Below are 17,548 nucleotides of genomic sequence, written 5' to 3' on the forward strand. Positions count from 1 at the left end.
TTTCATCACTCTTTGCGAATAATATCAAAGCACATTTAAAGGAAAAGCCCGTCTAAGCATCTAAAAAAGATAGCCATTTACACATATCTATAAGCAATAAACACTAATTATGAAAATTGCATTATTCTACATTAATTTAGAAAATTTAGCAAAGTTTTTAGACCGAAACCGTGAGCAAGCCTCTAAAAGTTAGTCAAGCAGAAAATGAAGCTTATTCCTTAACGAGAAACAATGTGCATTTGTTCTGTATCAATAAATATCTAAATTAATAAATATTTAATATCAATGAAATGAATGGCTATCCCAGGGGGAACCAAATTAGACAATTAAGTTAAATGAAACCGCCATTATGAATCACTGGTTATAGGCTCCTTAAGTTTTTGTTTACTTCATGAAAAAGACCCCCAAAACAAAGTCTCTACCACAGATGAGATAAAAACACTAAATTTCATCAAAAACGAAGACCACCACCATCGTTTAGCTATATTAAGAATGACGACAAAAGTCTATGATAGATGAGACTTATATAAAAATTGATATATTTATTTGTTTGTGTTTTTTTTTTCAAAAAGTAATACTTTCCATAAACAAATTACTGTTCAACTCATTTATCAAATTCGCTATCGACTTTAATTACTTAATTTATATTCTATCCGAAACAGTCGTCAATGAAAATATGGAATGTAAGTCCCCATATTGGGAATTGCACCGTCATAACAAAATTTCTTGATCGCGATAATATTTCCACAATAATCAATCAAAGTGCAAGGCGCAGCATCAAACGCTGCGTTACGAGCGCTGCATTGGCATATTCATTTCCTTCAAAGTGTTATTAGTGGGGTGTTAGTGTCAGTTTGAATAATAATTCGCAATGAAATGGAGTGTGAAACATATCTATTAAAATTAACAACAGCTAATTAAATGCAATGTTTTTTTTTTCGCACACGTAAATAAACCGCTTGCCACTAGAAACGAGCAATTCAATCGGCGCTAGCGATTACTTGACGATCAGACGCTATTAGTATGTAGTCCGTTCACATGCATGGTCGGGACTTTAGGGGCGAAGGTGAGGTGTCAAGAGGTGATAGCAGAAGGCAATTTGAAACAATGGGTGTGTGTGTGTGTTTTCACTGACATTTACTGGATATTATGCAAATTTATGCCAGTCAGCCGCAAATGAGGTGGGACAATATCTGAATTCCATTCAATTAAAGGCAGGCTTGGCTTGTGTGAATAAATTCTTATACATATGTCTTTAGGGTGCGAGATATTCATTTAATAATTTAATGTATTTGTTAATATTTTTTGCATTTAATTCCCAAAAATACTGATTTTTTTAGAGGTTAGAATTGAATCCAAATATTTTGATATTTGAAACATGAATTGTGCTGTGCTGAACAGATAATTTCATTGTCAATTAAGAAAATTAAGTAGTTTAAATAGCCTTGACTGCAACAAAATTTATTTGAATGCCATTTAGAGTATAATTGATACTCAATTAGTGGAAACTTTTCTACGCACATCTGTGAAATTGATTCAATAAGAAAGCTAAAGTTTTTGTTCAATAAGGAAATCGAAATTTAAGTCCTTAATTATAACGAAATTTACTAATTGTCAATTAGCGCTAAATTGCCTTTAAATTAGTGCTAAATTTTCTATGTGAAATTAATACAATTAGTAAGAGAAAGTGTCAAGCAGAAAACGAAATACAAATGATAGGAAAATGAACTTAAATGTTAATGAAGAAAATATTTGACAAATATTAAAGGTTTATTAATGAAAATGCTGTAAAATATTAATAATAATTCAATTAAATTAAAAATTACGATTTGTTCGATATAAATCACTACTCACATCGTAAGTTTGAAAATTCTTATATTAGGTATATGGGGAGCTACAGGAAGAATTTACCAGATTTTGCTCAATTCTGGCACAGAGGCACACTAGTAGATAAAACAGATCTCCTTTAAATTTATTTAGACTATCTGAGAGATTTAAATATATTTTCTGTAAAACATAGGGCACTGAGGTCCTCATGTTCGGTATCTGGTGTTTTGAAATGTTATAGTCCGATTTCGGAGATGGGTTATGTCACACCAGAAACGTAATAATTGTGCAAAGTTTTGTTCCGATATCTTCACTGGAGATTAATTTATAGATTATAGAAGATATAGATGAATCAGATGGACTTCAAAACTGTGGTATAAGGAAGTATGCGTGATTATTAACCGATTTCCATTTTAAAACTATGACATTGGGATGCTAAGGAAATGTCACGGACCGAATCTTGATAAAATTGATGATGAATTGATCGAGTAGTTTTTGAGATATGGTTTTTGACCCATAAGTGGGGGAGCCACGCTCATTTAAAAATTTGCATAGACATTTTAGTGCAGCCCTTCTGTACCATCCTTACTGTCTAAAGTATTTTTTAGCAATTTTCAATTTAACATTTGTATGGGAGGTAGGCGTGGTTATAATCCGATTTCCTCTATTTTTAGACTGTACAAGGAAATGGCTAATGAAAACGACCATAGAAAGTTTGGTCGATATACATAGCTTCAAAAGTTTACGAGAAATGTACAAAAACCATAGGAGGGGGCGGCGCCACGCCCACTTCCCTAAAAAATTACATCCAAATATTACTTGTATATCTCTATTTATGGCTTAGTTATTAGTTTTCGCCATTTTGTGGGCGTGGTAATGATCTGATTTCGTCCATTTTCAATAGCAACCCTCCCACGGTCCCAAGAAAACAGTTATCTTTGCACGGACGGACGGACAGACAGACAGACTCGTCATTCTGATCATTTATATATACCTAACCCTATATCTAAGTTGTTTAGTTTAGGACTTACAACCAACCATTATGTGAACAAAATTGTAATACTCTCTCAGCAACTTTGTTGCTAGAGTATAAAAATATGTAAGATAAATATAAAGAAAATACATCACGTGCAAATAAAGCACACCCTAATGTGTACATGTCGAATGAAAGTCTCTGCGACACATTACTCATTCATTGTACCGATCAGATCGTACATCTTGTTAGCTTGCGAATATCTCATACTTTCTTTCAATTGAACAAATACTTGCTTTTTTACTTTTGCAATTTTTTTGTGAGCGATCGCAGATGTTGCTTTAAATTTAACTCATTTATTAATTTAATGATGCAATACTTGTATAGCTATCCATTTGAGTACTAAAAATAAAGGCAATAAATTACATGCTCGTTTATTTCTCTTCCGCAGATCAAAAGCGAAGAGGTGGTCGAGGCGTATATCGAGCGGTGTAAGCAGGTGAATCCGTTGATTAATGCGATTGTGCAGGATCGCTTCGAAGAGGCGCTTGAGGAGGCGCGTGAAACCGATCGCCTCATCGCGTCCGGTATCAACACCATTGAGGAGATGGAGGAGAATACTCCTTTGTTGGGCATACCGGTAACGGTGAAAGAGAGCATCGCTGTGAAGGGTTTGACTAATCAGGCGGGACGCGTTTTCAAAACACCACAGATTGCCAAATCAGATGCGCCTGTGGTGGAGCAGATCAAACGATGTGGCGGCATTATAATGCTGGTATCGAACACACCGGAACTGTGCTTGCTGTGGGAGACCTACAACAATGTGACGGGACAAACGAAGAACCCTTACGATTTGAAGCGCACGCCCGGTGGCTCATCGGGTGGTGAGGCCGCTTTGCTAGCGAGCGGTGCTTCGCTTTTGGGACTCACTTCCGACATTGGTGGTTCATCGCGTCTGCCCGCCATGTTCAGCGGCATTTGGGGACACAAACCAACACCATACTCTGTGTCGTTCAAGGGTCACCATCCGACCAGTGATTTCCCCAAATGGGGTGATTTCTTCACAATTGCGCCGATGACACGCTACGCTAAGGATCTACCGTTATTACTCAAATGTATGTTGGATCCCACCGGACCGAAGCTGACACTTGAACGCGAACTCAGCCCACAGAGCATACGTTTCTTCTTCATGGATAACGATGGTCCATCGGGCATGATGCGTCCGCTGAGTCGCGATTTGCATGCCGCCATCAATCGTGTGGCCACCGATTTCAATGCGAAACGTGTGAATATACGAAAAATGAAACTCTCACTCGACATCTCACTGTCCGCCATGTTGACCATGAAGAACATCGAAACGATCTATTACAAAACCGAAGAAGGCGAACGTCCCAAAACCGTGTGCACCGAAACTGTAAAATACTTCTTCGGCTGTTCGGATAGCATACTGCCGTCGGTGATATTCGGACATTTGCAGAATTTCATGAAAATCATACCGAATTCACGCCACAAGCACTTGGCCACCATCATTGAGGCGCTCAAGACTGAATTCAAAGAGCTGCTCGGCAACGACGGTGTCTTTCTCTATCCAACCTTTCCGAATACAGCGCATCGGCATTATCAAATCTATCACAAACTGTTGGAGCCCATGTATATGGCGATATTCAATACGCTGGGCTTGCCCGTCACCAACTGTATGATCGGTTTGGATCGACGTAATCTGCCCATGGGCATACAAGTGGTGGCGAATCCGGGACAGGATCACCTGTGCTTGGCGGTGGCGCGTGAAATGGAGCGACGCTATGGTGGTTGGGTGCGACCGCCCTCCGAGGACTCGGCGAAGCGGGTGTAAAGTAAGAAAGTGTGCAATTAAGCGTATGAGCGCGCATATGGTTAAAGAGCGAGGTAGCTAGTGCTGGATAGGTTTGCATATAAAACGGGCTGTACAGACATACATATCTGGAAGATTGGTGACATGGTGCCTCACTTGTGCTACGCATGCGCTGAGTTTAGTAAAGCTCTTGAATGTCAATTTTCGTAGCTTTGCAATGCGACTGATGTTACGTTTTACAAAAAACCAGGATATTTTTATAATTTTATGTAGTTTTAAATTAACTTGTAAATCGAGTGCATCACATTTTTGTATAATAATTATAAAGCAATTTGTATTGTCATCACGAGTATTTATATAAAAACAAAAACACACATTTTTTTCATAAGCAAGACTTTTGTATATTTCAAAAATACATTTAATGAGATTTGTTTTCCTTATTTAGGTTTCAGTTTTGTTATTATTTTATTATTAATTATCATTATATGACATTGTTATATGCAAAATATTGTATTGCTATTTAGACCTTAAAAATGACATTTATAGTTAAAGTATACCGTTTGTAAATACTAGGATATACGCCTATAGCTGTAGAAAATGTCATACATCACGCACACTAACACATTTTAATATTATTATTATCTTCAAAATGCACATTTTACAAGTACCGCACAAATATGTCTTAATTAATTAATTAAGCCAACAACAATCCAAAAATGATTATCATACACATTTATACATTATGACTATTGTAAAAAAAAAAAAAATTATAAAATAATTGTTATATGAGTACTTGAAAACAAAAAAAAAAACATAATAATTATAGATTGTATAGATACATATAATACATACAAACATATGTACATAGTTATAAGCAAGCATGTGTGCTGAGTAATTGCATAACTAGTACGACCAACGGATTTCGAATAAACAATCAGCGAAAATTTCGAATATACTAGACTGCACAATCTTTTCAATCTAATTACCCAGAAGCGCTTGGCCACACAAATTAAATTTTGCGTTGTGGTATATTAAATTTATAAATTTTCGTATTTGTGTTTTGTTTCCAGTTTTTTCTTTTTGTTTTATGGTGTTTTTAGTGTTGTTGTTGTTTGCTATTTCCTTTATTTCAGTACTAATACTAAGAATGTTGTGTGTAATTGCTGTAAATTTTCGCAATGCTTCAAAGCGTATTTGCAAAAAGAAGTTGACCTCCGCGAACACGAAAATGCGCGTGAAAACGTTCATATCAACTACATTACATACATACATATACACATAAATACATACATATGTATGTAGATACATATATTAAGTCACTGAAATTCGAGCAAATTTAATAGGTTCCTATTGTACAATAAATGTTTACACACACTCATAAATATTCCCATAATTGCCTCTAATGTCTTTGACAACGTATTTATGTCGAGTGTAAGTGCCCGATTACGATACGTTTAACTGATGAATTTACGAGCCTTGCAAAATTACCGTTGATATTCAAATTAATTACTTGAAATAAGTTTTATATGTTGGCTGTGGTTCGCAATAGTTTAGCAATTCTAGATTTTGAAAGATTGAATTTTTATAGGGACCTTGAAAAGCTATAGTCCGATCTCGACAATTTTTCCACAATGGATGCCACACCTCAAATACAATATTTGTGTAAAGTTTTATTCCGCTATCTTCATTGGTTCCTAATGTTATATATTATAAAATGAAGGAATAAGACGGAGTTCAAAATTGAGTTACATGGGAAGTTGTCGTGGTTGTGAACCTATTTCGCCCATTTTTCTTTCGTGTCATCAGAGTGTCAAGGAATTTATGTAACGAATTTCATTGAAATCGGTTTAATACTTTCTGAGATATGGTTTTTGATCCATAAGTGGGCGACGCTACGCCCATTTTCCATTTTTTTTAATCTTAGTGCAGGTTACTTCTGCCATTTCTTCTGTAAAAATTAGTGTTTCTGATGTGTGTACTGGGGTACGTAAAGGAAATGACTGCAGAAAGTTTGGCTTACATAGCTTCATTGGTTTGTGAGATATATACAAAAAACTTATTAGGACCGCGCTTACTTTCTCAAAAAAAAAGTACGTTTGATCATTTATACCAAATTTTACATGTATAACTTTATTTATGGCTTAGTTGTGACATTTTATAGGTTTTTCGTTTTTCACCATTTTGTGGGCGGGTTCCAATGCTCCGATGTATGACGAAAAAAATAATAACGTTGTTTTTCGAAAAATACTGGTCTAATTTTTAAAAGTTTTATTTGGTGGTGAATGTGGTTAAACGACCCTTTTCTTGATATGTGCACTTATTTAATTTCAGTATAAATCTTCCAGGAAAAAATTACAAGCTGTAACTTGAGTAAAAATTAAGATATCTTAATGAAACTTGGTACTTGACAGGAACGTTGTTTACGCAGATAGGCGAAATCGGACCACGCCCACATAATGGTGAAAACTGAAAACACATAAAGTGCCATAAATAAAGCTATGATAAAAATTTGGTATGAAGGATCGCACTATGAAGAGACATATTTGGATGTAATTTTTTTGGAAAAGTGGGCGTGGTCCGCTCTTAAAAAGTTTCTTGTACATATCACGTGAACTAAGCTAAAGCTATTATATCAACGAAACTCTCAGGAGTCGTTTCTTTTAGGTACTACCATATACAGTCCAAAAATGGATGAAATCGGATTATAACCATGCCCACCTCCCATACAAAGGTTGTGTTGAAAACTAAAAACTTTTGACTAGGGATCAAAAATCATATCTCCGATCGACCAATTTCAATGACATTCGATTTGTAATATTTTCCTTGCATCCCAATGATATGTTGTGAAAATAGACCAAATCGGTGCACAATCACGCCTACTTCTTATATACCAGAACTTTGAAGACGATCTGAATCGTTACTTTACAATATGTTAAGTAAGCACTAGTGAAGATATCGGAAAATAACTTTGAATAAATACTGAATTTATAGTGTGGCATCACCATTCTAATAATCGGCGAAATCGGACCATAAGTTTTCAAGGCCCCATATATCAGTCCTTCTAATCTCTTTTTTACCGAAAATATATGTAAGTCTTTCAGATATTTTGAGGAAATTCAGGGGAAACTTTTCTTCTAATAATATGTCTCCGGGCCAAAAATGGGTGAAATCGGGTTAAAACCTAATATACCTAATATTAGGGTTTCCAACTTTCGATGGACGTTATACCATATACATATATGACGAATATGTGGGTCAAATTGTGTGCGATATTAATAAAATTAAATAAATAAATTGCGAGAGTATAAAATGTTCGGTTACATCCGAACTTAGCCCTTCCTTACTTGTTAATGGGGGTTTCCATTCAGCTAAATTTCGAAATTGGAAGTCGAATATTTCGATTTTGGTAGCTAACATCGAAAAACACCGAACATACTTTTTTTACTTTTAACTCAATCGCCCACAATCAATCAATTTGGTTGAATCAATACCCAGAAAAAAGAAAAACCGATTTTACCGTATAGTGTTATGAACCAAAAAGTGGCATTTCATTTTGCCATTTGAGGCTACAGTACTGGTATGATCCGGTAACATATAACGATTATGTTTGAAAATTATATAATTATGAAAGGTTGGTATGCCTCATTTCCCTATTCTATTAAATTTATGGCATAAAACTGCACAGAACAAAGTAATCCAAATCAAACAAAGGCGACTTAAAAGGGAAGGTATGCTCATGAAGAACTTAACTAATGTAAAAATAAATTAATTGTATAAAGAGGTTGGACTAGCTTATCTGGAATCAATATTTTTTTCAGAAAGATGCTCAAATTTGTATGGATTTCTATACAGAGAACTTCGAGATAAACATTAACTTGGAATTGAATAAAAAATAAATTAAATCTAATAATGTAGTTATAAATTTTTAATATGTTATATTAGGTGAATTTATTAACCTATAGCTTATATTTATGATATCAAGCTAGAAACTTCGACAATTCGCAGAATAATGTCCTACAATCTATCTTATAAAGGGTGTTTTTTTAGACATATTCAGTCAAATAAGTACCCGAAAATTATCATTTTACATTTTCCCGTTGAGAATATTTCAAAATTGTTTTTTCCAGGTTGTCACAACTGTCAGCCACTATTCTGTCAATTGCTATGTGTCATTTAGTTTATTTACGGCGTCATTAGGAACAAGTCAACCTTTGGTATGCGTTGCGATTTTATATGCCCCTCTTTGAACTATTTACGACATGGTTGAATCACCAAATGTTTTTTCCAACGTTTTGGCACAAGAAATTACATTTGGAACACAATATTTCACACAAACTCTTTGTTCAATATTTTTATCCATTTAAAATGAGAATTTCCGGGTACTTATTTGACATGGTGGTTTGTGTTTTTTTGTGAGGTAATTCAATATTATTGCCAAGAATTTAGATTTGTTATAGAATGGTATAGAATAATGATTTGTTTAATGATTTCAAGCAAGTGACCGTCGGGAGGCCCAATTTTAGACAACCTTTTGCAGCAATTGGGGTCGTACATATGTCAGCAATAAACATTGTTCCAGAGTAAGTCGTTCATTATGAAACCGCAAATCATATCAAGTATAAATCAAGTAACAGCTATCAAAAAACCAACTCCGAAAAAAGTATTCCCTTATTGAAAAATACACTTCTAAACAAGTAAGGAAAGGCTAAGTTCGGGTGCAACCGAACATTTTATACTCTCGTAATTTATTTAGAGATTTATCTATATTTTTGGTGAAAAATTACCCTTAGGCACTGAGTTCTTCATGTTTTATATCAGGGGACTTGAAAAGTCATGGTTCGATTTTGACAATTTTCCCACAAGTGATGTCACAGCTCAAATACAGTATTTGTGTAAAGTTTTATTTGGCGGTTCCTTGTGTTACATTATAAAGTGAACGAATCAGAAGGATTCAAAATTGAGTTATATGGGAAGTAGGCGTAGTTGTGAACCGATTTCGCCCATATTCCACCAGTGTCATCAGGGTGTCAAGAAAATATTATATACCGAATTTCATTGAAATCTGTCAAGTAGTTCTTGAGATATGGTTTTTGACCCATAAGTGGGCGGCGCCACGCCCATTTTCCATTTTGTAAAAAATGACGGACGGACAGACAGATATCCGGATTTGAACTTTACTCGTCACCCTGATCACTTTGGTATATATAACACTATATCTAACTCGTTTAGTTTTAGGACTTACAAACAACCGTTATGTGGACAAAACTATAATACTCTCTTAGCAACTTTTGTTGCGAGAGTATAAAAACCGTCATAATTTGCCGCCAGAATTGTTCAATTTGAAGGAACTGAATTTTTCTAATGGGATATTTGATGTTTCACTATCTATAAATAATAATTTGGCCTTTTGTTTTTCCCATGACTCTTAAGATATGTAGTAATTGGAAGAACCCTGCTACTACAAACATTAACATTTCCGATTTGGAGCCATCAATCATCAATACGTGAATCCAATCTCAATCCTCTCTGCTTAGGTAAACAAGACTTTCAAAAGAAATAACATTACTAAATCATTCGACGTTAACTCTTATTGAAAATGTAAAGAAATCTTTCCCGCCTAATCAGTTTGATATAGCGGAACTGAATAGGGAAATCTTTAGACGTAGCTAAAATCAAACTCAAATCGTTACTATTCAAACAGCACTATATGACTCGATGTACATACATATTCTTCGACCAACACCAATACCTTGGGCTGAGAACGGTCCGTTTTGAAGAAATGTTCCCATTTCTAGACATAATTAGTAGTTTTTCAAATTTTCCCAACTCTACTCAATTCGTCCCTGTATAAACATAATAACAATTAAACAATTTAAACCCGATATTGAAGTAAGATAAACCCCTTCATCAAGACTTCCCGCTCTTAACAACATTCTACTACATGAAATAGTTGCTATTAGATTATGCTGACTAAATAAAATACACATTTGTTATATTTTGGGGACAAATGAACGTTTTTATCTGACTTTTAAAGACATGACCTTTTATATGCCACCTTGACAGCGGCTTCGAAATGTGCGATTGCAATAAAACATTTCTACGAGTAAATGGTTAGATACCGTTCGTAAGTATGTATGTGCGTTCATGGCTTACCTAGAATTCGAAGAAGTCAGTCAGATATATAACTACATACACATTAAAGTATTTGTTATGAAGAATGTTTTTCTTTCAGCCACGTTTTGAGAATTTTACTTCAAACTACTACAACAACACATAGATAGTGCATCTAAACAACAGTCAATATGTACATACATCTGTGGTAATTTCTTCATATGCAATTCCAAGCCAACAAGCATTTCATTTTCCCCATACCACAAACGTTCAAAAAAACCAGTAAGCTGATTTCCAAATTCTTAACAGGTAAGTGGAGACCATAATTAATACCTGCTGTTGGTAGACAAAATGTATACAATATTTTACAAAACATCTTCGGCGTTGCTGAGCGTTTAGCAGTAGCCAAATAAAAAGCTAGCTACCTAAGCGTAAAATTTTTCGTAAACGCTGAGCATTGAAAACCTAATCTCCATTGATGGAAGCATCGCTAGCTCGGCTGCGCTCTATCTACTCTCTACACTGGAAGTGGAATTTTTTACAATCACGACCGTGTACTCTCGGCAGCCTTCACCCACAAGCGCGCTCAAGCGGGTTTTCGGTAAAGAAACGCGCTCTATGTGGTACTGCCACTGGAAAGGCTGGCATTCAGTGCGCACAATCTCTATTCGGGTGTGCTTCATGCCTTTCGTTTTATAAATATTTCAGCGCAACATCGTAAGTGACCAGCGGTTAGCAGTTGCCAACCGTAGAAACTATCTTTCACTTCATTTTCGGCAATCAAACGAGGCTAAAGCATTTTTAGAAGTCGCTACTTTTAGAGCGAGGCAGTCATTTATTACTATACTTATCTGAATTCTTGCATGTCTATACATATATATTCATATGTATGTTTGTATGTATAAGCATAGGATTGATTAAAATTTTTGCTTTCAATAACGAGTGTAATTAAAGTAATTCTTATTCTGCGCATTTGAGGTGGTAAATCAATAAATCAATATTTACACACCGTGATCTCGCAGATATATTAAATATAAAAAATGTGTCTAATACCGTGTTGAGTCAACCGAAAATAATTCATGGTGACTTTAACCCCGTAGGACGCGTACACGTGTTTCAAAGATTTGTGTTAGTTTTAATTGTAGATTACTAGTTATAATTGAAGTTTAATTGCTAGAAAATATGTAATAATCTCATTTCAATTGCTATGAAACAATTAACGTACTTTGTATGTACATAATTGATTAATTCTGTTTTGCTACAGCGTGGCATATCTTGGCCACGTGGTCAGATATGCTTTTGCAACATTGGTTCTTTAAATGCATGGATATCAAACATGCCTGAGCTCCAAAACAATTTTAACTGGAGCACATGTGTAGATACATATTAATTCGTAAATATGTATGTATATATTTATTTATGTATCTAATGTGTGATTAATTTATAAATTTAATTGTTCATTGACTTAAAAGTTTACAATTTATGCGTCCAGTTGTATTTGTTAATTGATAATTGTTACAAATGACTCGTTTAATGATTAAGTAGGTAATAATAATTCTTATTTGTTCTTAATTGTGGTTTTTAATATGATAATTAATGCTGGTACATGTATATACATATGTATGTAAATATGTACGAACATATGCTGAAGTTATTAAAGCAAAAGCTGACTGACTACATGACCCTAACAGCCACTTTGCATGACTTTTTGAAAATGTTTTCTGCTAAACTTACAACAGAAAACCAGAATCTTTTCAACTAACTAATCTAAAACCACAAACTTTTTGATGGAAAATTTACAAAAATCAGAGAAGCATGTTCCGTATTTACTCAATTCGATTTTGAATTAATTATTCTATTTAATTCTACTTTTTGCTGCTACTAAAATTACTATCCTAAAGCGAATACTTTAATTTTTTTAATATTGCTTTTCTGAAGCCCTGTCCGTGGATTTTGTAAATATATTTATCCTGGCTGCAAAAGATATATAGAAAAATATCAGTTAAAAGCGGTAATCCTCTAACATGAAAATTCAAACCTTTAAGTACATTTCTAATCTGGAAAACAGTCTAACAAAAATTGTTTATCCAATTGAAGATACTTTAAACACAGTTTAAATCTAACATACATATTAACCTTCCCGGAAGCATACATATTCTATAAATACCTTCAACAAATAGTCCTAAAGTAAATTCATGGTCCTTAATACTTATATGCATGTACATATATACATACATATGTATGTGTTGTTAGCAAAATTCCTAGGAATTGTACATACCTACAACTACATAGTTTGACTTTTGTAACAATTTACTTGTACATATTTATTGGTAATGAAGTTATAAAATACAATAATCATTATCTGTAGCACTTACCCAGTGAGAAACCAGGGGTCCGCCACTTCTTGCAAATTCTCATCGCTTTGATCAAAATAAAACCCTCCATTGGTTTGCAAATTCTCTTAATATATACATTTTACACAAGAACAGCGAAATTTCTTTAAATTTTCTATTTTTTACACGAACAGCAATCTTTCTTGAAAATGTGAAAATAATTTCTTTCCGTTCTGTCAATTTCTTTTTTTTTATTACAAAAGGGCGCAATTTTCTATTCCACCTGTCATGTTTTACGATATTGTAATGACCCTGTGCGAAAAATTATTGTTAATATTGAGAGCGTACGATACACTTAATCACGATATTTGCGATACTCAGTGAAGTTAAAAGTTATCGCAAGTTAGCTATTCTGTGCTTATCTATTGTAAAAATATTTTAAAATTTAGATAGCTTTTTACTTTTTAAAACATATTACATTATAGGTACATACATCTAATACCGTAAATTGTTTAAAGTTAAAGTTATTTATTTTCAACATCAATAGCACCAATGTGGCAACACCCAACAATTGATTAAACAGCTGACAAAGCGTGAAATATTTGTAGCACGCTTTCTGTTGGAAATAAACAATAATTTTGAAGAAAATAAATAATTAATTTATGTATTAAATGTGAAAATAATACACAACTACCGCCGAAATGTCTATAGAATATGCTAATCTCTGTTCCGTGGTGGTGAAGCAAGTATTCGGCGAGACAGTGCAAATCGTAGCAGATTGTTTATTTTGTGCGGTTTCGCGCACATTGCCGGCTATTATAAAAACAACAAACCTATCACGCAAAGAGGTAATGAAATGTAGTTATAGAAAACAATAAATGTATATTAATATTATTATTTAGGTGTCGCTTGCATTGGCAGTGCTGATTAAATATCAGCTAGTTACGTTTATACCGTGTGAGACAAATCCCTTTTTGGCGGAGTATTCGCTGAAACGTGAAGAAATTTTTTACATACTACGTTATCCAGGGTTAGTGAAGAACATTTCCCTTTATTTACTTAATAAATAAATTTCCTTAATATAAAATAAAATTCTATTTTCCACACAGTTATGTGCAATTGATTCATACAAAGTATGGTGCCGTTGGCGCCGCCATTGCGGAGGAGCTGCTGCATGGTGGTCCGCAAACTGCTACCAATGTCTTGCTTAAATGCATTGCAAACTCAGAAGTCAAGGAAAAAGTCGAAAGTTATCGTGACAATTTCTTGACAATGGTTAGCGATAATTATTTAATACGTCTACCACAACTACAAACGGGCGAAGAGGACACGATTCCTAAATTTCAAATTGACGCATATCAGTACTTTGTGCCACCAGATATAAATCTACATTTCATAGCGCAAGTGCAGGCGGGTAAAGAAAATGTGGAGAAAGCTGCAGATGCAGGCATTTTCTGGCACTTAAATTTCAGTCGTTTCCATCAAGATTTTCGGGATGCAGTTATGATTGGTGCGATTGAGAAAAAACTTGGTGCCAGCACTGGTGAATGTTTTAAATATATATTGAAGCAAATGTATGAACGCACAGATCCCTGGCAAAAGGTGACTATGAAATATTGTTATTTAATAAAATGATATTTAATTATATTTGTGTTGCAGGAATACTCCAATCCATTCACGCTAGCCGAAATCAAGCAATTGATTGAAAAGAAATCCAACAATCTGGATTTGATTAAACATCTGGATCAATACGTTACGCTGTTAGGTTTGTAGTGTTAATTATATTATTATTTATTATATAAAGCTTATTATTCTATATATGTTTTGAACAGCTGATGATCCGTTGGGCTTCATACGCAAGGTCGGCGATATGGGCGCTGGTCAATATGTTGTAGATTTAAATCGCGCTTTTGAGGAGTTAACGTTAACTTGGTTTGGTCGCGTAATAACCGAACATTATGGTTCCAAGGCGTCGCGTATATTTCGCATTATTTACATGAAGAAATTCATCGAACAAGAAGAATTGCAAAAGGAGGCAATGATACCAGCGCGTGAGGCAAAATTGCTATCGTACTACCTATTTCAAGATCAATTTATACAAATAAAAACGATAAGAAAAGCGGGTGGTGGTGGCACGGGACCGGCTAAAGCTTTCTTCTTGTTTCACTTCAAACCTAGACAGGTAATTGTTGGTTTCAATTTAGTACTTTGTTGAGTTTTAGACTTTATAAATGTGCACCTCAAATTGAAGAAATGTTGGAGAAGCTCAAATTTTTTTTTTAATTTTTATAGAAACTGTTTTATATTTTTCCGTTATAACCTAACCTAACCTTATAAACTAAATAATTTTTTTTTGGTTTCTTTTTTTTTCAGAGCGTACGCATGATATTAAATGTCTGCTATAAAGCTTTGTATAACACAATTGAGCGCTCCAATTTCGAAAAGTCGGAGCATAAACGCTTAATTGAGAAATCACAAAAGTTGGATAGCATTGTTGCAACAATGAAGGAACGTGGTGAATCGGCCGAATACATAGACGAAGTATATACTGTTATATAATAAATATTAGCAGCAAAAAGATATGTCATTAATAAAAATTTTCTTCAATTTTATAACGCAGATACTCGAAACCTTAACGCCACCTGAGCGAGAAATACTGGAAAAGGTGAAATCACGTCTCAAGACGCTCTCGAAAGCCGAAATAACATTAGATAGTAGCATATTTTTACTGCAAATGTATTTGTTTCACACGAAAGCGCCCACTTCACTTACAAATAAAGACAAGAAATAAACTCTTAAGTAAAAGATTTTTAATTTTTTTTTTTTTAATTTAAATTTTTTTAAATTTATATTTAATTTTATTTGACTTTATAAAAAATATGTTTGTTATTTGATTTGTAAAAAAATTTGGACTTAAAGTTTAACGCGATAACTTAATGCACTGCAACATCTCAAGAAATTTGACTATATACAAATGAAGGAAAATAACAGTAAACTACAAAGAAACTTTAATGTGTGTGTGTCAATATGTGTGTAGGTGTACAAACATAAATATTGTAAATGCACTGGTCGCACGAAATGCTGTGAATTGTTACTTAAATGCTAAACTACAAATAGTAATGCTAATTATAAACTAATAGTAAATTAAATTAATGCTTTTACGATGCAAATGAATGAACTATTTTAGTTAGATCATGGATATTGGTGACGAAAGTGATGTGTTGAAATTTGATGTAGTGTTTAATAGTTGTTAACAACAAAAAATATTAAAAAAATTTATATTTTTTTCACAATTTGCGCAGATAATTACTGAAAATTTCAAACACATCGGTGTTCTATAACTTTTGTATGTATGTATGTATGCTATGCTGCTTTTGTTATAATACGTCACAGTTTATATTAGTTTATGGCATTATGAACGAAATATGTTGAAAAGAAAGCGGTGCACCGTTATTTATAAATAATAACATGAATTTTATGTGACTACATGGCAGCACCGTTAAAGTGTTCATACATATAATCCCAGAATTGTTGTCGCTCTGACTCCGGATTACTACGCATCTTCAGATTAACCGAAATGTCCAAGTAATTGATGTCTTCCATCACAGTCTGTGGATTTATGGGCGTCCAGTTTGTGGTCAACAATGTGTCATCCACATTTTGTGGCGTTGGGTTGCTGAGTTGAGAAATAAATATTATAAAAACAAGTAAGGAAAGGCTAAGTTAGCGTGCAACCGTACATTTTATACTCTCGCAATTTATTGATGCAGTTTTATGAAGATAACACAACATTTGACCCACAAGAACAACGAAAATCACCATCATATATAGTATATGAGGGGTAAGGTAAGTCCTAAACCGATTTCATTCATTTTCACCACCTATATATATATATATATATATCCCAGACCTTTATACCCCAGACTATACGCTCACGTAAGATATTTCGCATATTAATCGATATATTCGGACTAAAGTCCACCGTATTTCTGAAAAACCTATATTTAGGTATATGGGAGCTGGGGAAGTTTCAACCCGATTTAAATTGTTTTTGGGTACAGAGACAGACTATTAAAAGAAAACAATTTCCTCTGAATTAAATTATATTATCTGAGAGATTTACCCATATTTTCAGTTAAAATTTACCCTTATGCGCTGAGTTCGACATGTTCGATATTTGGGGCCTTGAAAAGTTATAGTCCGTTTTCGACAATCTTTTCACAATTGAAGCCAGAGATGATATGCACTATTTGTGTAAAGTTTTATTCCACTATCTTCATTGGTTCCTTTGTATACATTATAAAGTGAAGGAATCAGATGGAATTCAAAATTGAGTTATATGGGAAGTTGTCGTGGTTATGAACCGATTTCATCCATTTTTCACATGTGTCATCAGGGTGTCAAAAAAGTATTATAAACCGTATTTCATTGAAATCGGTAGAGTAGTTCCTGAGATATGGTTTTTGACCCATA

The 17,548-nt window shown here is 34.0% G+C and overlaps 4 protein-coding genes across 11 annotated transcripts in view; 2 read left to right on the forward strand and 2 right to left on the reverse strand.

Annotated features, from left to right (window-relative positions):
• Nucleotides 1-5,591, forward strand: part of LOC105209533 (fatty-acid amide hydrolase 2) — a 39,077-nt gene extending 33,486 nt beyond the window's left edge. For both annotated transcript variants that reach the window (XM_011179959.3, XM_011179961.3), the window contains one exon: nt 3,252-5,591. In XM_011179959.3, coding sequence (XP_011178261.1) covers nt 3,252-4,652 — 1,401 coding nt within the window. In that variant the 3' untranslated portion in view covers nt 4,653-5,591. The remainder of the gene's footprint in view (nt 1-3,251) is intronic.
• LOC114803657 (succinate--hydroxymethylglutarate CoA-transferase-like) overlaps nt 1-13,169 on the reverse strand; it is a 77,735-nt gene extending 64,566 nt beyond the window's left edge. For all 6 annotated transcript variants that reach the window (XR_008472838.1, XR_008472833.1, XR_008472841.1 and 3 more), the window contains exon 1: nt 13,118-13,169. The gene's annotated coding sequence lies outside the window, so the exon portion shown is untranslated. The remainder of the gene's footprint in view (nt 1-13,117) is intronic.
• A 9-nt stretch (nt 13,170-13,178) lies between these two features.
• LOC105209532 (DNA-directed RNA polymerase III subunit RPC3) lies at nt 13,179-15,882 on the forward strand. The gene is made up of 7 exons (XM_029038569.2): nt 13,179-13,923; nt 13,978-14,105; nt 14,185-14,677; nt 14,735-14,840; nt 14,908-15,257; nt 15,449-15,616; nt 15,696-15,882. Exons 1-7 carry the CDS (start codon nt 13,777-13,779, stop codon nt 15,864-15,866), a joined length of 1,563 nt encoding a protein of 520 aa, XP_028894402.2. The 5' UTR covers nt 13,179-13,776; the 3' UTR covers nt 15,867-15,882.
• Nucleotides 15,883-16,481: 599 nt separating this feature from the next.
• The window catches only part of LOC105209531 (carboxylic ester hydrolase), a 34,640-nt gene continuing 33,573 nt past the window's right edge, over nt 16,482-17,548 (reverse strand). For both annotated transcript variants that reach the window (XM_011179954.3, XM_011179952.3), the window contains one exon: nt 16,482-16,751. In XM_011179954.3, coding sequence (XP_011178256.2) covers nt 16,559-16,751 — 193 coding nt within the window. In that variant the 3' untranslated portion in view covers nt 16,482-16,558. The remainder of the gene's footprint in view (nt 16,752-17,548) is intronic.

This window comes from Zeugodacus cucurbitae, chromosome 2 (genome assembly GCF_028554725.1).
Source record: "Zeugodacus cucurbitae isolate PBARC_wt_2022May chromosome 2, idZeuCucr1.2, whole genome shotgun sequence".
Taxonomy (NCBI): Eukaryota; Metazoa; Arthropoda; class Insecta; order Diptera; family Tephritidae; genus Zeugodacus; species Zeugodacus cucurbitae.